This window comes from Malaclemys terrapin, chromosome 5 (genome assembly GCF_027887155.1).
Source record: "Malaclemys terrapin pileata isolate rMalTer1 chromosome 5, rMalTer1.hap1, whole genome shotgun sequence".
NCBI classification, from domain to species: domain Eukaryota; kingdom Metazoa; phylum Chordata; order Testudines; family Emydidae; genus Malaclemys; species Malaclemys terrapin.
The window spans coordinates 45247166-45269958 of record NC_071509.1 but is presented as its reverse complement, the minus strand read 5'-3'; the positions used below and the strand labels follow the sequence as shown (position 1 = coordinate 45269958).

The 22793-nt window shown below is 40.9% G+C and overlaps 1 protein-coding gene across 6 annotated transcripts in view; it reads left to right on the top strand.

The window, feature by feature from the left end:
• RBM47 (RNA binding motif protein 47) overlaps positions 1-22793 on the top strand; it is a 115524-nt gene that overhangs the window by 37979 nt on the left and 54752 nt on the right. For 2 of the 6 annotated variants that reach the window (XM_054029851.1, XM_054029846.1), the window contains exon 1: positions 12705-12926. The exons of 2 other annotated variants lie outside the window; for them this stretch is intronic. In XM_054029851.1, coding sequence (XP_053885826.1) covers positions 12850-12926 — 77 coding nt within the window. In that variant the 5' untranslated portion in view covers positions 12705-12849. Of the gene's footprint in view, positions 1-12704; positions 12938-22793 lie in introns of those variants that run through there. 2 more of the 6 variants (XM_054029845.1, XM_054029847.1) reach the window with 2 other exon arrangements.

The following is a 22793-nucleotide window of genomic DNA, read 5'->3' as shown; positions in this document are numbered from 1 at the left end:
TCTCCTATCCTCAGGATGCAGACTCTCCACCTGATTGCCCCACAAATATCACCCCAATTGCCTTTTCCCCTTTATCAACAAACCTCATCCAAGGGGCAGTTTACAACCACTGCCTCAAGTCCCTCTCCTCCAACTTTACTCTGGATCTCCTCCAGATCAGATTTTACTCTCTTCACTTCAGTGAAAATGCTCTAACCAAGTTTTCTACTTACCTCTTCCCAGCCATATCTCAGGAGCTCTACACTCCATCCTAATCCTCTGTGGTCGCTAATGTTGCTGCTGCTGCTCAGTTTCCAGCTTGTATTTGCCCCACATTTGGCTGCCACAACACTGTCCTCTCCTGAGGCTGCATTACCTTTTTGAAGCCTCACTCCATATTGGGGTTCCCTCTGAGAGAGGTCCTGGAAGGAGCATTATTCCTCTGGAGTGGGGAGAGAGGGTGTCACTAGGGACACAGAATAAAGGATCCACAGTGTCTGTGGTCAGCTCTGCAGCCTCCTTCCCCCGGCTCCACCACAGTGTAATGGTGCACCTTTAACAAACATGTCTCCTTTAACAAAACCAGTGACTATCTGGTAAAACACATGAGAACAAAAAGGATTTCATCCAAATATTTTACAAATAATATGGTCAAGGTTCACCATTTTGCTGGCAAGACTGATTCAGTCTGAGCTTTCCCACTCAGCTGTAAAATCTCCATACACACTATCTTCTTATGCTTTATTCTTTAAACAGAAATGATGTTCAACTCTTGGAGTTCACTTACAGCAGCCAGTGCACTTCCTGAGCCAGAGAAAGAGGATGTATATGATCAAGTGTTTAGGACAAAATATTAAAGTTATATAGCAAATATTTGTCAATGTTTAATACTTAGGATGCTAAGGAATTTTTGTAGTTCGCTACTAACATGATCAAATGGCTGCAACCTAATCAGAGTTCATATTTTACAGCCTGGAACAGCAGAATTAATGCATTATAAACACGTCTTTTTATAATTTCTTAGAAGCACTTACATTTTACAGCCCCTTATACCCGGTGATGTTCCCCAAAACATTTTTAAAATCTAGTATATCTCCCCTGTGTACCTATACATATAACTCAGATTGTAGTACAAATACATCATTGTATAGAATAAACAGTTTCTTTACTGTCTCAGAAAACTACAGTAATTTATCAAAATTGTAATCAAAACCTTCTGCACTAAACAGTGGCATATAATTATATAACTCATAGGAATAATACACACATTTTACATTGTAATTGAAAATGTCAAAACTGAAAAAGATTAAATGGATGACATCATTCTTCATAGTATTACTTTTTAAAGAAGAAAAACTATGAAAACCACTATGATATTTTGGGAAAGTAATTTTTTCAAATTTTTCTTTTCTAAGCAACAGACAGCTATCTATGCATATTAAGCAATTTACAAACATCCTTTTGCCTTAGAACACATAAATCAAACAATCTCTTATTTTTGTGGTATTGTCCCTGTCCTCTGCACCTGCTGATCAGGAAATATGGTTCTGAGATTCTACATTGCTCAGGACAGTGGATATGGTACTTACAATAAAAACCCCAGGTCCTGATTTTGAGCTACACCTCATGAGCAATGCAGTTCTGGAGCCAACGGAGGGGGACAAAGGGAGCTATACCCTTTTGTGTGTTTCTAAAATTTGGGAGATGGCCTGGTTTGAGCCACAGTGTAATTTACAGCTGCTACCGCCAGCTCCCAATGGAACAATATCCACCCCTCGTTGCTCCTTAAGTGCAAAATCACAGGCATGTGGTCCTTCAAGTCCTCCTAATGTGGGCCATCCAAACCAGGCATAGAAACCAATCATATTCTGGTCCTATATTAGCATCACTCAGATTTTCAGCATTGCTCAGCACTCAGCAACTCCCATTGAGAAGCGTATAGCAAAATTTTCCAGAAATTTCAGCATCCAGTGTGCTCGGCTCTTTTGAAAATCTGGTTACTTGTTTTGGTGCTGAAAATGGGAGCCTAGTTCTTGTGAAAATCTGGCCCAATATTCTCTTTTATCCCACTGTAAGGCTATTTTCTAGTAGAATTGGATCATCCACAATCTTCTTGTTGGGAAAATTCTTATCTAGTGTGTGTTGCTGTCGTTACCTCTGACATAAAGTGCCCTAAATGTTGCTATATACATTGCCCATTTTGGTGCAGACTGCAAAGGAAATGAATGATTATGGGGTTCTGAACTCTATTACCATAGCTACATGCCGCAAGACTCTAACACCATTTCTTCCCATGTGTAGTACAGTACCTTGTGGTTCGTCCCTCTGAAATCAATGGCACTATTTGTGGAATCTGGCCCTTAATAATTTGAGTGTTTGGTCCTCCATATTCCGTAGTTACTGTATAAAAGTATAAAACTAGAAGCAGCTGTGGGAAATTTAGACTAAAATCAATTACATATAAATCCTATGGGCCAAAAGCTGAGCTGGTGTAAATAAGCATAGCTTCATGGAGGTCAATGTAGCAACACTGTTTTTTTTTTTTTCCATCTTGAAAAAGTGCTTGGGTCCTATGACTAATTTTATAAACAAGATAGAGCACAAATACTGAATTTTAAAGGATGACACCCATCTCAGCATAAAACAGAGGAGGAGGAGTTGGTGGTTATCTTATAACCATTAGCCCAGTTTTTAGAGCACTCACTGGATGTGGGAGATTCAAATTCCCCCGCTGCCTGATGTGGAGCAGGGATACAAGTGGAACAGCTTCAACAGAAGAGACTGAGAGACACCTACCCCAGAATATCCTATAGCCCAATGGTTAGGACACTCACCTGAGAGCTACTGCTCCATATCAGGCACAGAGTGGATTTAAACATGGGTCACATCCTGGGTGAGTGCCTAAGCAGTGGGTTCAACTCTATAAGGGACCACTGCCAACTCTGATCCAGTAGGTGTGCTCTGATCATACCTACTGGATCAGGCCCTGCAGGGAACACTTAGTTTGAAGATCACATTGGGGCATATGTGTGAGATAGGTGCCAGGACATCAGGACTCAGGTGGCTTTGCAAATGTCCAGAGGTGTGTTGGGAATTCAGGTGCCTACAAAGTTAGGCAACAGCTGAGTGCGGGTTTTGAGGATCTACATTTTGGACTTAGGTGCCTAGTTTAAACTCTGCATAGATTTGCGATGTGTGGGTATGGTCATGGTTTGTTTGTTTTTTAAAGTAGCTTGCTTCCTGCTTGAACTTTTCCAGTTGCTTACTGTTATAAATGTGACCCCATGTGGTATGGTGCAATACAGCAACACATGTAGAAGCAAGCTGAACAGCTACAAGGAAGTATTTTGAAATACTTGTCTGCAGTCAGAGCTGAATCACCATTGTGGCACTTTCCCACAAAATGCAGATAAAATCTAGACATTTCAAGAAATCTTTGGATCTTCTAAATGAAATGTGCGTATCTGCTTTCTAAACTTTTTTTTATAAAAAGCAACAAATAAAGAAGTGAGCAGACAAATATTTTATCTGTTTTTTAAAATTCCATCTTGTGTGGGATGTTCTCTAAGCTGTTATTGCAGGATTTTATACTTCTTTTACCCATCTTTTGCTAGTCAGCTCTTTAAAGACAGAAAATCTTCCTGGAAACAGAATTGCAAACAGCAAGTATTTCCTCCCATCAGCATTCAGTTTTTCTATGGATTGTGGACAATTTTTTTCCAAATTGCATGCTCTTCCAGCCACAGATGACAGAAACCCTGCCTGGTGAAAACACTAATGATGCCAGCCTGTGGATCGACCAATAGAGGAGTTATGTGAACAGCCATGCTATTATCTCCTTCTCCAAAAGCACTCACATTGCTTATAGGAGAACTCATTTTCTGCTCTGGGGAGGATTCATTTTGCACTAGTTCTGGACCTACAGTTCTTTGTCTAAACCCTGAAGCTATAACCAAAGTAAAGAATAGGCACAGATGTTGCAGTGGCTGAACTCCTATGGTGACCACGTAGGTAGAGTATGTCTACACTGTAGCTGGGAGTGAACCAGCAGGGCTCACACTTAAAATAGCTGCTTAGACATTGCAGCCTGCGGTCTCAAGCTTAAGGGGTCGGATGGACGGTGACATCTACACAGCTATTTTTAGAATGCTAGCATGAGCCCTGCTAGCACAACTCGGTCTACCTGGGCTGGGAGGCTTGCTCCCAACTGCAGTATAGCCTTGCCCATAACATCTCAATAAGCACAAAGTACTATCTTAAAGTAACAAGCAGAATACATGCTACCCTGGTGAGCGCCATCTTAAGGAGCAAGTTGCCAGTGTATGCTCTTGATGCTTGTTTTTGTTATTATTTCCCCCCGTGGTAGAGATGCTTAGGGTCCCACTTGGAGCCTCAAAGATAGATGCCCATTATCCTTTCTCCTTTACACCAGTTCCCTTACAGCTTCCAAGCGTTGCCAGTCCTTCTGCTCAAAAGGGTGGCATGAAGTTACCGTTGGAGTTTGTCAACTCTGCCCTGATATTTATTGGAGGGGCCACTACAGAAAAGTTCAAAACACTCTTTTCTCCTGGGATGGGGGATGGGTCTGAGCACATTATCTCCGCAGTGCTCACTGTTCTAATACAGTAAGCTCTTTATCATGAACATAAAACTTTTAACGCTTCTACAGCAGCCATAGGGTCTTGCTCCTGGCTGCCATGCTGGATTTATCTGTACTTGGTGCATTGTTTATTGATCTGAATATTGCCATGAAGGATGAAACACAAACATACCGTGAATGAAGTGAGAACTATTTATCATTTACTAACTAGTGCAGAAACTCATGGCAAATAGAAATGCACCCAATCAGGTATTTTATCTGCAACACTTTAATTTTGTTGTTGTTGAGGCTATTAATATTTCCTGAGTAACTGACATTTAACTGATAATGCTTCTTCCAAAAGCATTATGGATTTTTAGGTGCTTTTTCCATTTCTGAAATGTACACCTTTCTCTTGCCTCCAAACCAATCTGAGGATATAAATTTTCTGTCCTAAGTTAACATTTGACTTTACAGCCAGAATGCTGTATGACACAACATCTCTTCCATTTCCAGTAAGCAAATATTCAAGTGTTATAATTGCCCTTGAAAACTATGCTCTGTGACAAAGGTTGGACTCTGAGAAGAGAGTGAAATGCCAAGTTTCTGTGGGTCACAGTTTCTTCTGTCACTGATACGTTAATCAAAAACTTGCCCTTGGTTATCTGTGTAAGCACGATATGGGGAACTTTGGAATAGATGATGCAGAGATGGGCTGAACTGCCTGAGAAGTGTTTGGGTCACACTGAATGTTGCTGAGCTGTGAAAAACTTCTGTTTGGAAACAGAAAAAGAGGAGAAATGAAACTCAGTCCAGGTTTATCAATCCTTACAAATAGTTTGGAGAGAATGTGACCCTGTTTATAGATTTGTGCCAAAACTGTGAGAAACAAAGTCCATCTCTGGCATTGTCTTGCCACGTCAAATCACTTTACCTCAATGTGTTCCTCATCTTCAAAATGAATGTATTAACATTTATCTTCTGACAGTGCTTTGCAGGGTTATTTACCTCATAAGTTTATGTTTGTACTATGCTTTGAAATGTTTAAGTGCTAAGTATTCTTACTGCTTCATTCCAAAAGCAGGTGAAACTCAATGGTTTTGGTTGAGTTTTGCTGTGAGGTTTGGAGTTAATTCCTTGGAAATTAGAGAAAAAATTTGCACAAACCCATATGAATGAAAAACACTGAGTTTCACAAAGCTGTAGCTCCACACAAATAGGAGAGATACTTTATCACTTGTGTATCAACTGAACTTGTTAATTAACAATAAGTTATTTAGTTCACACTATATCTCCTCATATCAAGTATGAAAAAGTGGTTTGTGTTGTGTGGCATTATAGTGATATGACTATAAAATGCAGTGTGTCACCCAGACCTCTACCAATCGTGATGACTGAACAAAAATTTGGCGACTTGACAGGCTCAACATTATTACAGAAAGTGTGTATGACCAACTGAGGAACATGAGGTTTTGGCCATTCTTTCTATAACAGCTGCTGAATACTGGCCTGGTCTACAGTAGCACACAAACTAAGATCAACCTGGTCCTTTAGCTCAAGCAGCAGAGTCTCATGCTTTTACCTCAAGAGCAATCCCTGATTCTGACCCAGCCAGCGGTGTCATTACATAAGAGATACTGAGATGGTCTAAAGGATTAGAAAATTTAGATTTAATTGATGTTAATAAGTAGAACTGGTCAGAAATTAAAAACAATAACAACAACATTTTTTGGAGGGGTGGGGGGTGGGAAATGCTGATTCATCAAAAACTGAAACTATTCACAGAACCATTATCAGTTTTGACAAAACTTTTCTTGGGACTGGATCTTGGGTCCAGGATGGAATTTCTGGTCAAAACAGAAGATAAAGTCCATGCATCTCTCACATCCTAGGTGAATGCCCTAACCACTGGGCTTTAAAATCAGTTTCTTTCTCTCTGACCCAATGGAGCTGTTTCATTTTGTATAAATAATTAAATATTCAGCAGGAGAGACTGAGAAACACACCCCAGAATAGCCAAGACCTGGGGGTTAATCCTGCACTTGACTGTTAGCTAATCTGGGGTGACTCTCCCTCATAATTTCAAAGAACAAGTTATAAATTACTTAGACAAGTTAGATGTCTTCAAGTCACCAGGGCCTGATGAAATGCATCCTAGAATACTTAAGGCGCTGACTGAGGTAATGGACCTTCTCTGATATATCTGAGTCATTACTGATTATGTTCGAAAAGTCATGGGAAACGGGTGAGATTCCAGAGGACTGGAAAAGGTCAAATATAGTGCCAATCTATAAAAAGGGAAATAAGAACAACTCAGGGAATTACAGACCAGTCAGCTTAACTTCAGTACCCAAAAACATAATGGAACAAATAATTAAGCAATCAGTTTGAAGACACCTAGAAGATAATAAGGTGATAAGTAACAGCATAGATTTGTCAAGAATAAATCGTGTAAAACCAACCTAATAGGTTTTTTTTTGACAGGGTAACAAGCCTTGTGGTTAGGGGGGAAGTGGTAGATGTGGTACATCTTGACTTTAATAAGGCTTTTGACACTGTCTCACATGACCCTCATAAACAAACTAGGGAAATACAACCTAGATGCAGCTACTAAAAGGTGGATGCATAACTGGTTGGAAAACCGTTCCCAGAGAGTAGTTATCAGTTGTTCACAGTCAAGCTGGAAGGGCATAACGAATGGGGTCCCGCAGGGATCAGTTCTGGGTGGGGTTCTGTTCAATATCTTCATCAATGATTTAGATAATGGCATAGAGAGTACACTTATAAAGTTTATGGACAATACCAAGCTGGGAGGAAAGATTGAAAAAAATTGGGTTTTGTTTAGTCTGGAGAAAAGAAGACTGTGGGGGGACACCTAAACAGTTTTCAAGTACATAAAAGGTTGTTACAAGGAGGAATGAGAAAAATTATTCTCTTTAACCTCTGAGGATAGGACAAGAAGCAATGGGTTTAAAATGCAGCAATGGCCGTTTAGGTTGGACATTAGGAAAAACTTGCTAACTGTCAGGGTAGTTAATCACTGGAATAAGTTGCCTAGGGAGGTGGTGGAATCTCTGTCATTGGAGATTTTTAAGAGCAGGTTAGACAAACACCTGTCAGGAATGGTCTAGATAATACTTAGTCCTGCCATGAGTGCAGGAGACTGGACTGGATGACCTCTCGAGGGCCCTTCCAGTTCTATGATTCATCCCCATGTGGAATTGGGAAGAGGAGGTGGGAAGACATCTTAAAAACTGTTTCCTGCCCAGCTCTATTAATAGGCCACAAACTCCAGAGTCCGTAGCACATTTTAAAAGGAAAAATGTAGACTTGTGACTTTAAAACTCTGGCAAACTTGTGTGTCCTATCGAACTTGCCACAAGTCCTGTACAGACTCCACGTGGCTAAGACTACTTTGGTCATTGCCCATGATCAAATAAGCTTTTCTGTAGAAGAAGAAGAATTTGCATATACATAGCTCCTCTCTTATGAGGGTTCCAATGCTCTTTATCTATAATGAATTAAAGTTCACAACACCTGTATGAGTTACAGATGGCAAAACTGAGACACGGAGAGGTTAACGTGACTTGTCCACTGTTACACAGGAAGCCTGTTGCAGAGCTGGCAATAGATCCCAGGTCTCCTGAATCCCCATCCTATGCTTTAGTCAAAAGACCACGCTTCCTGACAGAAAGGAAAGCAAAAGTTTTAAAGCAGCTGTGAGGTGCCTTGCTGTCAGGAGAGAATCCAAGATGATGATTGGGATTTAACAGGGCCCACACACTAAGCACTGCACATTTTTGTAGAGAATCCCCTGGCATCACCACAGTCACCAGTTGATATGAACTGAATTAAATATGAATTGTCTGCAGATGTCAAGGACCACATTAATACCTGACTCCCATCCTGTATGGACATGGGTAGGGTTACCATACGTCCTCTTTTTCCCGGACATGTCCGGCTTTTCGGCAGTCAAACCCCCGTCCGGGGGGAATTGCCAAAAAGCGGAACATGTCCGGGAAAATGGCGGCTCTGTTTAAGAGCCCGGCTGCCTGAACGCTACCGGCTTCGGGCAGCCCCGTGCCTGGAGACCCTGCGCCGCTGGAGCCCGGGAGGGGAAGTGCCCGGCTGGGGGCGCAGGGTCTGGAGGCAGGGGGCTGCCCGAAGCCGGTAGCGCTCCGGCAGCCCGGCTCTTAAATAGAGCCGGGGGGACTGGAGCCTCCAGCCGCCGGGGCTGTGTGTAACTGACACAGTGTCAGTTACACAGAGCCCCAGCCGCTGGAGGCTCTGTTTAAGAGCCGGGCTGCCCGAGCGCTACCGGCTTCGGGCAGCCCCGTGCCTGGAGACCCTGTGCCCCCAGCCGGGCACTTCCCCTCCCGGGCTCCGGCGGCGCAGGGTCTCCAGGCACGGGGCTGCCCGAAGTCGGTAGCTCTCGGGCAGCCCGGCTCTGTGTAACTGACACTGTGTCAGTTACACACAGCCCCGGCGGCTGGAGGCTCCAGTCCCCGCGTCTCTATTTAAGAGCCGGGCTGCCCCAGCGCTACCGGCTTCGGGCAGCCCCGTGCCTGGAGACCCTGCGCCGCCGGAGCCCGGGAGGGGAAGTGCCCGGCTGGGGGCGCAGGGTCTGGAGGCAGGGGGCTGCCCGAAGCCGGTAGCGCTTGGGCAGCCCAGCTCTTAAACAGAGCGGGGGCGGCTGGAGCCTCCAGCCCCCGGGGCTCTGTGTAACTGACACAGTGTCAGTTACACAGAGCCAAAGAGGAGAAAAGCCTCCAGCCCCCGGGGCTCTGTGTAACTGACACAGTGTCAGTTACACAGAGCCCCAGCCGCTGGAGGCTCTGTTTAAGAACCGGGCTGCCCGAGAGCTACCGGCTTCGGGCAGCCCCCTTGCCTCTGGACCCTGCGCCCCCAGCCGGGCACTTCCCCTCCCGGGCTCCGGCGGCGCAGGGCCCGGAGGCATGGGGGCTGCCCAAAGCCGGTAGCGCTGGGGCAGCCCGGCTCTTAAACAGAGCCTAAGAGGAGCAGAGCCTCCAACTGCGGGGGCTCTGCTCCTCTTCGGCTCTGTGTAACTTATACAGTGTAAGTTACGCAGAGCCGCCGGAGCCCCGGAGGGGAAGTGCCCGGCTGGGGGCGCAGGGTCCGGAGGCATAGGGGCTGCCCAAAGCCTGAGCGCTACCGGCTTCACGGTTTGCTGGGCAGCCTCCAGACCCTGCGCCCCCGGCTGGGTGCTTCCCCTCCCGGGCACCAGCTGCGCTGGGGAAGCGCCGGCTGGGGGCGCAGGGTCTGGGGGCTGCCCGGGAAACCGTGATGCTGGTAGCACTGGGGCAGCCCTTTCCCCCTGGCTGGGAGTGGGAGGGAGGAGGGGGCGGAGTTAGGGTGGGGGAAGGGGCGGAGTTGGGGCGGGGCTAGGGGTGGGGAAATGGGCGGGGCCATGGCCCGTGGAGGGTCCTCTTTTTTTATTTATGAGATATGGTAACCCTAGACATGGGCTGCTGGAATGACATTCTTAAATACAAAATGCTGAGAGAAGCTCATCAGAATCCTCCCTCTTTCTCCAACTTCCAGGCAAAGGACAGGTTATGTAATGGGAAGTCTTTTGGGACCATCAGGAGTGAGTGAAACTAATAAAATATAATTTCTACAGTGTTCCTAGCAACTGCTATCACACTGACTGTTTCTGAGAACTATCTAGGCTCATTTACCTATGGGCAGGGCTGTGCAAATAGTGCAGGGTTCAGTTACAAACCAAGCTCCGTTTGCTTGGAGGGATTGGCAGTGAACCAGCCCCTGTAGGTTCACATGCAGACTTAAGTTCTGTGACCACAAAAGGCAAACAGGAGCCCCAACTCTCATCTATTCCCAGGTCACCCCATGTTCTATCTTTGTGGCACACAGGAGTGCCAACAGTAGGGCTGGGCACGTGACTTTTCAGTTCACTGGTCATTTAAAAAAAAAAAATTGGGGTCAACCAATAAATGAAAATTTTCACTGTTTCTGGCAAATCGAGACATCAAAAAAATCATTTTAGATCAAACCAAACATCTTGTGCTTTGATTTCAAGCATGTTTTTAATGTTTAAAATAAAATTAAAGGACATTTCCAAATGAAAAGTCATTTTGAATAAAAATAATTAAATGTTTCTATTTTTTCAAAATTTATTGTTTGTTTTTTGATGAAAACAATTTGGCAAAATTGACATAAATTTGCTAAATTGTTTCACTGACCCCCAAATCTGCATTTTCTCCAAAAAAAATGTTGGTTGAAAAATTTCATCCAGCTCTAGCGAGCAACTGACCAATCCTCTCTCCTCCCAGCTGGCCTCTCAGTCCTTCTCCTTGTCTTCAGGGGCTGCCTAATAAATGTCACTGACCTCCAGTCTTTACATGTGTTTTCTGGGGTTGGATGCAGTTGCACGTGCAAACTTCAGCATCAGCCCAGGTATGTGAACTGTTCACCTGCCCATTGCCCTTTTCTCATTACTCCACCCTGAACTGGGACTGGATTATCCAAAAAATAGCAATTTGCCTTTATATTAGCATAAGAATAGCATCATGATGAAAAATTATCTATACTCTATGTGTCAGGAACCCCCTTTGATGTATTGAGAACTAAGATGTTGCCTGTGCTTTACCATCTGCAACACGCTCAGCGAGCCTCTTCATTGCTGCTGGTGTTATTGCTACCACTTGCACAACTCACTTAGTGCAGCCAGCATGGCTCATTCTTCATATACGAATATAGAAAGCTTCCTAGGTTGTACATTTGTCCCTCTAATTTACAACTGACTACAGAAGATGGACCAGGAAACTATTCTCCCTTTCTGTGACACATCAGGATGAGTCTACTCAAAGTCTGGTTGCCGACTGGAATGCTAACAAATTCATATGCGATCATGTGTGTCAGATACTGTTCTGTGCATTAGTCATGCTCCTACTGATCCATTGGCAGAACTTTCCAAATGCCAGTGGACTGAATAAAGGTAACTGTAGGAGGACCTAGAAGACAGAGAAAATCAAAAGTAGAGTTGGGATTAATTTTTCCATTAGAATTAACCTACCAACCTAACCAGATCCTTAGCTGATCTAAATTAGCATAGGTCCACTGAAGGTAATGGACCTTCTCCGATTCACAGCAGCTGAGGATCTGACTTACATAGTGCAAAATCCACACTCTACATAAAATCCAGAACACTGAAATACTCATTACCGTCATGTATACATTATGAAAAACAAGCCACCAAACAGATTGTTACAGACAGCGTGGATGTATGTATCAAGTGATTGATTATATATATTAGTACAATTTAGGAACCTTAAAGAAATCAAATTAGACAAAATAAATCAAATTTATCCCAAACAGGGTAGAACACAGCAAACAATATACTGTCTCAAAATACTGATGGGGAAAGAAAGATTTTTTGTTGGTTCATGTGCATGTGTCTGTGTATCAGGAGTTAGTGAGGGTTCTATTTTATTGCGCTGTTGTGTATGATTCAGTAATTTGTTTAAACGCGCTCTGTCATTTTCAAGTTAGTTCACTGACCTCTCCTCTTTTGGGACTAATGGTGGTACTTTGTCAGGTCAGTGTTCACTGTTTTAATGCCAGCTGGTTTCTGCTGTCCTCCATTTGTAATTGTTAACTTGAATGGAATGCAAAAACTCTGGTTTGGGACTAGTAGAATTTTAACTTTGGGTAAGTTCAGGGAAGTTGAAAAGTGGGCAGGCTTTCTTATTAGGAAAGCACCTTGTTGAGAAGTTCCTTTTACATTCATTTTGCTTGTCACTGTGATTTGGTTCTGTTCACATAATTTTACTGTGTGATTTCAGAGCACAGTAGGGCTGGTCATGTTTTTTTTTTTTTTTTTTTTTAAGTTGTAACTGTCATTGGGATGACTGTTCCTCTGTGCTGAAGAATTATTTAGAAACTGTATACTCCATTTTATTAACTGTTAGTCGGTTTTCCTGTTAGACACGCCTAGGCTTGCTTGCAGATTAGAACAATAAAGAAAAAGGTTATCATGATTTACTCCTTGAAAAATATTTATTAATAGTCCTGCTGATGTAGTTTTTTCCCCCGGCATCCTTCTCTCATATCCCTCTTTAATATTAGGGATTTTTTTATTTCAGGGGAAGAGGGAGTCAAAACGGGGTTTCTTTGCTGCATTTGCACTGCCTTGTACTGCATATATGTGTCTTTGTGACCATGATAGCGTGTTCTCGCAATGGTGTTTGCATGGAGGGTGGGACAGAAGGTTGCTTAGTGTCTCGTAAAACATTTACCAAAAGCAGTCAGCCATGGATTTGAAGGGCATTCCATTGCCAAGCTGCCTGTGGGAGGGGAGAGAGAGTGAGAGAGCACAAGAGCACACCAGGTACTTGGCAGGTACTGTTTCATACTTTAATTTTTCTTGAGTTAGAAATTAAAGAAGGGCAATGGTGTTTGACTGTAAAGGTTGCTAACGGTTTACATGGCAGAACTTGAAAATCAAAACAGTAACTAGCATTTCTCTTTATAGTTTGTTTTTGTCAAATATAATTCAGTTACACACTGTAATCTAAGGCATCGATTGATCAATGTCTATTTGCTTTTGGGGTTTTTTTTAACTGCAGAAGTAAAATTCATATGAATTATATAAGTAATGATCTTCATATGGTTGAGGTTTTCTAATGAATTAAAACCAACTGGACTCAGCTTGTCCTGTAACCAAAGGGTTAGAACAAGAGTCAAGGCTTCTAAAATAAAATGTGTAATCCAGTGATTGAAACAGGGATGTGGTTAGTGACTCACTCTGTTAAAAGACATGCCAAATGTTGAATCTAGTTTTGCTAAAAGAGGCAACATGACAAACTTTTTCAGGATTCTTTTTTTCCCTGTGCTGTCCAAGTTCCAAGACATAGACAAATGAGATTTATAATTATTTTCTAATATTATCCACATATAGAAAAGACAGAAGTGAAGCTGAGTAGTTTCAAAGAACTGCTCTACGAATATTATAGGTAGAAAAAATATATCACATGATATAAACTGATTCAACCAAATGGTAATATGTCCTCCTTCTGTAATGGTATAATTTGATAATTCTAACATGCTTTGAGATATAACCTTAATAATGACCGAACCACACCAGCCCCATGATTTCCCAGTTTGTTCTCAGGTAATCACAAGAGGTGAGTTTTCAATAATAGCTTGATGTGTAATAAATATTAAATGTGTGATAGGTAAAATTCTATGATTATCTACAATATGTTCTGAATCCAAAGAGGGGAGGTAAAATAGGGAAAATATATCACTAGAAAGGAAAATCTGTTATTTCTTTAGAGGGGAAAAATGCTACAGCATCTGTTGCTTCAGCTTTCCTCCTACTAAGTCAATTTCAGCACAACATCCTATGCAGTTTTGCTTTAATACCTCTCTGATGTAAGGGAACACTTTATAAATCTGTGTGTTGCTTACTGTACTCACATGCTAGAGAGTAGCTAGATTTAGTAGATAGCCATTGCTGCTGGATGCTATTAAAGTTTAACAGCCCTTGAAGTATATTAAAAGTTGCTTAAACCAAATGTGATGTTGATGTATCATGCTGCATAGGGCCACTAAAAACCTAGTACAGAGTGCAGTGGTCACAGCTCCTGCAAAATAGTGAGACAATTACTGGAAAACAAGGTATCTGAAATCCCACAACACTGAGCTGTAAATAAATGAAACAGGCCTTCAGAAATGTAAAGTCTGGGTAAAACCAGCACCCTAGTCCTTCAGCTATTACATAGAAAAGCAACCCTTGTATTAAAAACAATCCAGGGCACCACCAGTGACTTTCATTTCTTGTATTTGCATGCAAATAATTTTCTGTCAATGCCAGACTATAAATTAGGCTGATATAGTTTAAGAATTTTTGGTTACAATCTTAAAAATCTGAAACAAAAGAGAGCAACATTATCTCGCCTGTTGTCATGTGATCGTAGAGTTCTAGCAGGTCACCAGAAGGAAGAATTAATGGATTAAATAGAAGGGATAAGACTGTTGACAAAATTTGTTCAGTCTTTCAGTCCTGTTTACATTTCAAAAAACCGACTTTGGTGGGTTTCCCAACACTGTATATCTATGAATCTTGTTCCCAAATGCCTGTGCAGGAATGCAAAGAAACACCATCAAATAGATACACATTTCAATTGAAAGAGGCCATAATAGTTAAAAGGTCCACGAGCAAAAGCTGCTGTCCATAGTTTGCTGTCATACAGTGGTTGCTCTTAAAGCTTTTCTAATTTTGCCTTGGATAAATAGAGAATGTTACTTCAGGATATGCTTTATTCCCTAGATAACAATATCAAAGTATTTTTAACTTTTCCCTGTACTTTCTTGTCCTGTTTTAGGGATTACTGCAAATATGGTTGTGACACTTTTTAACTAAGGCATTTGAAAAAAATTAATTGTGATTGCTGTATCAGAGGTAATACCAGTCAAATACCTGCAAGCAGTGGAACTGCACAGGTATCATTGAGATCATAATTTGGCCTGCAAACCTTTACTGTGGGTGATAGTGTATGAATTGGAAAGAATCCAGCTCAATTCTCAAAGCTTAGGTTGTTTGCAGGACTGGCAATTAGAATTTTTTTTTTTAATTTTAAACTGAGCTCATGTGATACAGAAATCATTGATAAACCAAAAAACTTAAAATTAAATGGAGCCCACAATGCCATTTTTACAGTATCACTTTTCTGAGCAGCAAGCATTGCACTTCAAGTTTCCATGGAAATTGATATTGAAAGAGGAAGATTTCTACTCATAATTGAATCGGACATACTTGTGATCAATGGTCACTTCAAACTGGATCCAGTCTCTTGAGTTATTTTGGAAAATGGTGATATTCCCTTAGAACACACTTCTTAGGGATTGGATGATAAAGAACAAAGTCCAAATTCTAATCACAGTTGCCAAATCCAAAAAACAGCAGCAATGACAAATCCCCGCTCTCTCTCCCTCCTAAAAAAAAATATACTGGGCATGATCTTGCACCTACTGAAGTGATTAGCAGAACTGCTATTGATTTCAACTGGAGCAGAAATGGACCCTTTAGCGTTTGCTATGGAATTAACATTTTTTCTTTTTGTTTGGTTGGTTTTGCTAATTTACTGTGTGTGTGTGTGTTTTATTGGCATAGGACATTACAGCTTCTTTAGGGTGAAAGGGGACATTTTCAAAGGGACAAGGAAAGAGCAGTATTTATTTGGAAGAAGTATGTTGAGTTTGAATAAACTAACCATCAAGAAGCTACATTAGTATACAAATGTTTTTATGAATTAGATAAACGTTTTATTTTTTAAAATAAAATTTTAATGTGATGCTATGAGCATCAAGACAAAACAGTGCCAATTAAAGATGTGCATGTTTACTTTTGCTCAGTGTTTGATGTGTGCATTGAAATTGGGACACAAGCATTCATGCATAAAAAAAACCCTTGCTTGCATGTGTCAGGGATTTGCACTCCTGAAGTGGCACATGTATGTACGTCTTTGAATATTTAGGCCATATTTAAAGTATTAATAGTGGCCAATACAAAAACTAAAAAGAAATGGAAACAATTGAATCTTTACAGTGAATGGCAATTTGATAGGACATCTCACAGAGAAAAAAAAATGAGCTATAGCTACTGTAAGAACAATATTGTTAACTGAAGACCTGGGACAAATTCTGCTCTAAGTTACACCAGTTAAAATCCAAAATAATTCTACTGAAGTCAATGGAGTTATTTTGGACTTATACTTATGTAAATTGAAATCAGAATCTGATCCTCTCTTTGCTAAGCCTCCTAACTTCAGTGCAACTCACTATTGTGATAACATTATAATATAATTTAATTTTGTATCATGTTTTTCACACAAACTGGATCCCAGAATGAGTTACAAAGTTCCTAATGAGAGACAGCCCACAGTATAGCATAAATCATAAACCACAATGTGGACTCTTGGCCCAGATCCTAAATCCTGTTGCAGCCATTTTGTATCAGGCCCTAGAAAATAATCCAGCCCTGTGCTCCCACCCCATTTGCAATGTGGCTTGCTCTCCCAGAGGTTTCTGGAAGGGGCATTTTAATAAGTCAGACTAAGTATTTGTGCCCTCATGACCACCAAATAACCAGACCTCCTAACTGGCTCAGGAATTGCAATTGTGTCTGCCCCTTGCACTTCTGTCAACCACAATCTTTGTAAATTGTGTGTGTCCTTTGAGATTGTGGCAAATTGTCAGTCTGCTCTCTGCTGGGCAAAGTTTGGGGCTTCCAATATTCTACTGCGATTCTACTGTTCATTCCAGTGACTGTTATTCATTCTAGTGTTCTTGTACTGCAATTGCTGTGCAATCAAGAAGATAGTGTAGATTAAATTTTGTATATATTCTTCCTGATCCTACATAATAACTAAGATATTTAGTAGTAAATCTATCTGATATGACAGAACTGCTCAGCCCCCCCCTTTGTGTGTGTGTGTGTGTGTGTCTCCGTCTGTCTTTCTGTCTCTCCATGCAATCTTTTTATTTAAGAACAGGGATGGTGAAACTTAACACTGCTGTTTAATAATTATTATTTTTTCACGTGACTTGAAATGGAAACTGCAAACACTTTGAGCCTAGGACTAAAAGAGGAGTTTCACTGCAGCTTTTGAAAGTACTCCTGCATGTTCTATTGAAATGTTGATTTTAGTATCTTCCCACACGTCTCAGTGATCAAAACAGATATCTCCATTTATACCACACTGAAAGGTTGGACACCACGCCAAACGGTCAGTAGAAAAGGTCCCTGCTCCGAGAAGCTTACAGTCTGGAAGTCAGACAGGACACAAATGAATGTGATGAACATGGCGCTGGGTTGTGCTTGGACAGGGTTACATGAACAAGGTTACAGGGTCACTCCGTTAATTCATGATGAACAATCTGAAAAGTGTCTATGTTTGTCAGGGGCCAGCCAGCAGTAGAGCCCTGATAGAAGTGAGCCCTGATAGAAGTTGCTGATTGACCACAGGAGTATGCAGGCTGATACGTAAGCTCAGTAGCCGTCCAGTGGCTGCTCAATGCATTCTAGCCTGCTGCTGTGCTTGGTTCTGTCCCAGCCTCCACTGTTGCTAGCCTTGCTCTTGCTTCAGCCCCAGGCTATACCAGCTCCCACCCCCAGCTCCTTCCTGATCAGTGACTTCTGGCTCAGACCCTCAGCTCCACCTTCTGCCTACAACTCCAGCTAACTCTTCATCTTAGGCTATGGCCTCTCACTCCTGGCTATGACCCTTGGCATCGCTCCTGGACCCACCCCATCTGGATTCAGCTCAAACTGGGAGGCCTGATTCTTGCTCCAACTGCTAGGCTAGACTGCCCATGGCTCAATTGCTGACAATATTTAATTAGTTCACTTATTTTAGACTTAACACAAAAATACTTTTACGGGGGTAGGGGTGGGGGAGGAAAGGGAGCTCTTTTTTCCTCTTATGGCAACAATACATTACTGAAGGGAATTTTTTCCCTTTCGTCTCTAGAACTGTAAGTATATTTGTGTCACAACAGGCTGTACTACAATGGGACTTGCTCTCTACATTGAGGCTAATGGAGCTATTAAAGAGCAAATCTCAGAAAGTGAAGATTTAAATAAACTACATAATTTAATACCTGCACATTTCCAAATGTTACGTTCTGACCTCCAATTTCACTTTTGCTAAAATAATAACCTGAACAAACTAAAAGAACTCTTAAATCACTGCTCAAAATGAAATGCAGTTTCTATTAAACGAAGCACCTTTAATTACCTACAATATTGCCTACAATATTATGTGCGGTTCCCAATGATGTCAATGAGAATTGCTTGCATAGATAGAGGTAAGATATTCCTCTTATTTTTCTTCCTTTGTGTTCTTTGACTAGGAATATTTTCTGTGCACTTTGCTATTATGTATTTGAAAGTCAGATGCTGCAATGAGCAGAGGACACTGTGTAAGCTGGATGGATACAATTAGCCAGCTACTCAAGAAATAATAATATGGTTAAATACTACATTTAAATTACAAATGGACCCAACTGAAAGCCAAGATCTGAATACCTCTGAACTCTGGGGAGTTTTTATCTGAATTTGATGGCTCAGGACCTTCCCCAGCCTAAATAATGCAGAGCCTCGCAAATCGTCACATTACTAAACCACCACATGTTCTAATTTACACAGACATACATAAAATGTGTGGTTTCTCTCCACTTTTTAGCCAATAGACTATAGTGAGGTCTCATATTAATAAGACTTACAAAATAAACACCAGAAATTTGTTCACATACCATAGTATAGAATATCAGTCATAATTAAAACTAACCTGCAACTGACCAAGTAAATTAAAATATTTTAGGATAAACTATCCTGGCTTTTATATTATATATATTTGTTTTCTCACTCAATTGTAAAATTCAGTGAGTTGCAATGAGTCTCCCAGTCATTAATTTGTGAGGAAGGGAAAGAAAGAAAAAAGACACGGTTAGAAAGCTCCCATCAATGTTCAATGACTGGAATGAATAAAGTCTGACACTTTGTAAGAACAGATATGAGAGAGGTCATCTGAGGAAGGTGTGTCTTAGAAATGAAACTACATAACTCAAACCGAAACCTTTTCTGTTGTTGAATGGAGGAAGCCATATTCTGCAGATGCAAAGCATTAAGTGGTTTTTCATTCTTTTCAAAGGGCTTTAAAAAACATTCATTATCCCAGCCCTTCCTTCCCTACCCACAAAGAGTGTGCAAGGCAATGAGACAAAAACAGCAGCATCATAGCAGTGAGGTCTCTTTATTATTGTTGCTGATGAAAGTGTGTATCATGCTTGGACCCCCTTCCCTCAAAGTACTTTCTGTGCTCATAAGAAAATGATGAACAGCCCCAGAAGCATTACCTGGACTGGGATCATATTAAGCTTTTCTGAACTGATGACTTTAGTTTAAATTCTACCCAAATTCTCAGCTTCAAGTTGTCATATAAACCTTTTGTGATACATCGACACTGTATTCTTTTTAATCTGATTTTTGACATATTTGTAACAGTTTTCTCCTAGAATCACTCCCTGGCAGCTCCTGTACAGTGCAGCTCTCCCCTTTCTAAAGCCTCAGAGAGTGCTCACGCCACCCCTATACTTAGCCACATGTACCCCCAAAATGGAAGGTGCTGGCCCAAAGAAATTTCAGTACAAGGCCCCAATTTTGCAAGGACTTACACACATGTTCATCTTTACATTTACTTCACTGGGACTACTCAGAGTGTAAAGCATGTATGCACATTTCTCTGGGCATAGATCTTATTGCCGCAAGTACTCCTCAATGTGACTACTTGGTATCATGAGTGCTTACTACTATGAGTTCAGTGGGACTACACATAGTACTAAACACTGTGCTTGGTAGTTATGCATAATACAGCAAGGAATCACAACAAACAGAGTACTGTGGGGCAAACCAGGGTTATAATAGTGAAAGATTATAGAAGATGTGTATGGTTCCATACATGTTTTTAAAATATATCAAAATGTAGGTCCAGTGTCTGGGATTGGTGCTCAGGTATTATGATGATGGAGGCCATACAAGAGGATGGAGAGATGGATAGAAGGAGGGATGGATAGATGAGTTCGAGGTCAGTGATGGAAATAAATGATAGAGGCCAATTTTGTACATACAGCATAATATGAGTACACAAGTAGGGAGAGCCTTTGTCAAAGCAATATTGTACCATTTATCCATAAACATACCTATGAGTGTAAATGTTATATAAAAGCACAATAAAGAAAGAAAAATCATAGATAGACAAATGAAGAAAGGAGATAAAGGGAAACTGGAAAGGAGCAGCTGAAGTACAGACTTTAACATATTGGTGGTTGAAAGAGATCTGCCTGTGTCAAAGCTATTCAAACAATGCCATTCAGATATAAAATCCAAGATGGTGACACCAAGGAGGAGTAAGTAGGGAGCAAAGAACAGAGTCTTCATGAGGCACATTTTACCCACCCTTAGGGTCCGACCCAAGTTTCAAATTCCAGGTAAGCCTCAAGCCTGTGTATGTTATGATACTCGGCCAGAAACTGAAATATTAAAATTTGGTACACCTGAGAGTGAGAGAGACAAGGACAGGAGCAGAGTACACTCCACTCTCTTCAAAACCTCAGGGACAACAGTGGGCAGTAAAACCCAGGAGAAAATTAATTTGACAGACTCAGTAGGCCAAACACATCCTTGATAAAATTTCACTGGTATCACCTGGTTGCCTGAGGTCAGTGGAGTTACACAGAGATGGATCTGGCCCATTCTGTTCTGAGTTTTCTTCCTATTGTTTGCGAAAGCTTATCACATCAATGCCTTACCACCTTCGAATAAAGGCCCAATAGAGGGAAAATATACAACAGGAACTGGGAGGTCAACCACAGAAGTCACAGACATCACTCTTTTCAGTTCTGAATATTAGACACAGCACTCAGACATATGATTATGACTGTGAAACTTCAAAACTGAACTAGACATTATTTTAAAGAAGCACAAGGTTTTGTTTGCTCAAAATGACAAGACTTGGGTCCTAAAAATAAATAGGTTGCATATCAGTGAGAAAAAGCATCAGTTACACAGTAAGGGGAGCCTGTATTTCACTCCTGAATCACAGAGGGTGGGGGGAAAATTAGTGTACAACTGACTTTCTGCTAGGAGTTTGACAGTATTTAAGTATAGAATAATAAGATAGAAGATATTCCTAATTGAAAAAGTACTCGCCTCCTTTCTAATGTAAGGAATACATGTACGATCCCATAAGGTTGAATAGAGGGACTCGTCATGTCTGCTCAGATAGGGCTTCAAAACAGCAAGAGATCCATTCTTGTACTAATATTATAATTACATATTATCCATGCTATAACTATAGTCATTGGTACTGTGTAGAATTCTCAGCCCTGTTTGATAAGATCATTAGCCTTAAATAGTAGTATATTTTATGCTGTGAAATGTTTTAACTCAAACAGCTGGTAGTGGATACTTAAAGAACTCTGTTAAATGCAAATAATACTGCATCTACTAAGTGAAGTAATGTATACAATTTTTTGGACACCTTTCAAAGCAACTGTATTCTGTCCAGATGTCAGAGTTTTGCAGGAGTCAGAATTGTTTCTTTTTAGTTTTTTTTTTTTTAATCATTTAAGGTAAATAGAATAATTTCTAATGTCAGCAGCTTTCTTACATGAGCAGAAACAGAAGGATTCATATGCCTAGTGAAACTCTTTTTAAACTAACAAGGACCCAGTTGCACTGTGAAGGTACGAACTGGAGGTGGTGAAGTTAGGTTAAGTAAGAAAACATGGAATCGTCTTCACAAGTTAGGTTGTGGTGATGAACCGCTGTAGGCTCAAATTCTCTGATATTTGCATTCAATGCAAAGAAATTTTAATAAACAAACCCTGAATTACCAAGGATGATCTTCAGGGCAGCCAAAGAGACCTAGCTGTGTACACTAGTTGAACTCTTTTTGATATTTTTAATTGGTGTTGCATGGAGGTTATTGCGATGTCAGTCTTCTGGGGTGTAATAAGCAGTTAGGCTTTGATCCAGCAAGGTATCGAAGAACGTGAGTAACTTTAAATCCATGAGCTGTTCCATTGAAGTCAATGTGACTAGTCACATGCTTAAACATACAGGATCCTAATGAACATGAAGATAAACAGAGAGAACATTTAGTGGAAAACTGTAGAATTCTTAGTTTAAAAAAATTAAATGTAGAAATTCTATCATAAGAAGTACCCAGGATTACTGCTCTCAAATAAATCTGATGTACAAGCCTAGAATTTTCAAGGATACTATTAAGGCTGGCAAACCCATATTATATATTCCCGCCCCCCAAAACTTGCCTATTTATCTACATTCTTTCTTAATAAAGATAAAATCCTAGTCTCAAAAATAAGGCATGGAATACTCTAAAAATCCCAGATGGAGTTGAGAGAACAATGTGATGAATTCCTAGTGTAGCATTTATTAGGATAGCGGCTTTCCAGGAGGGGTGTGTGTGTGGTTGTGTGTGCACGTGCGTAGACACACTCCGGCAACTCTGCAAAACATAGCATCCTGAGTTTGTTGTTGTTCTGCTTGCCAAATTAATTAATTGGGATTTAATATGGTAAAAGCTCTAGTTGTTGAGGCCTGATAGATTTGTTCTACAATCTGTTGGCATGCAAAAAGTGTAATTATAAAAGTTTTAGAGGAGTCAAA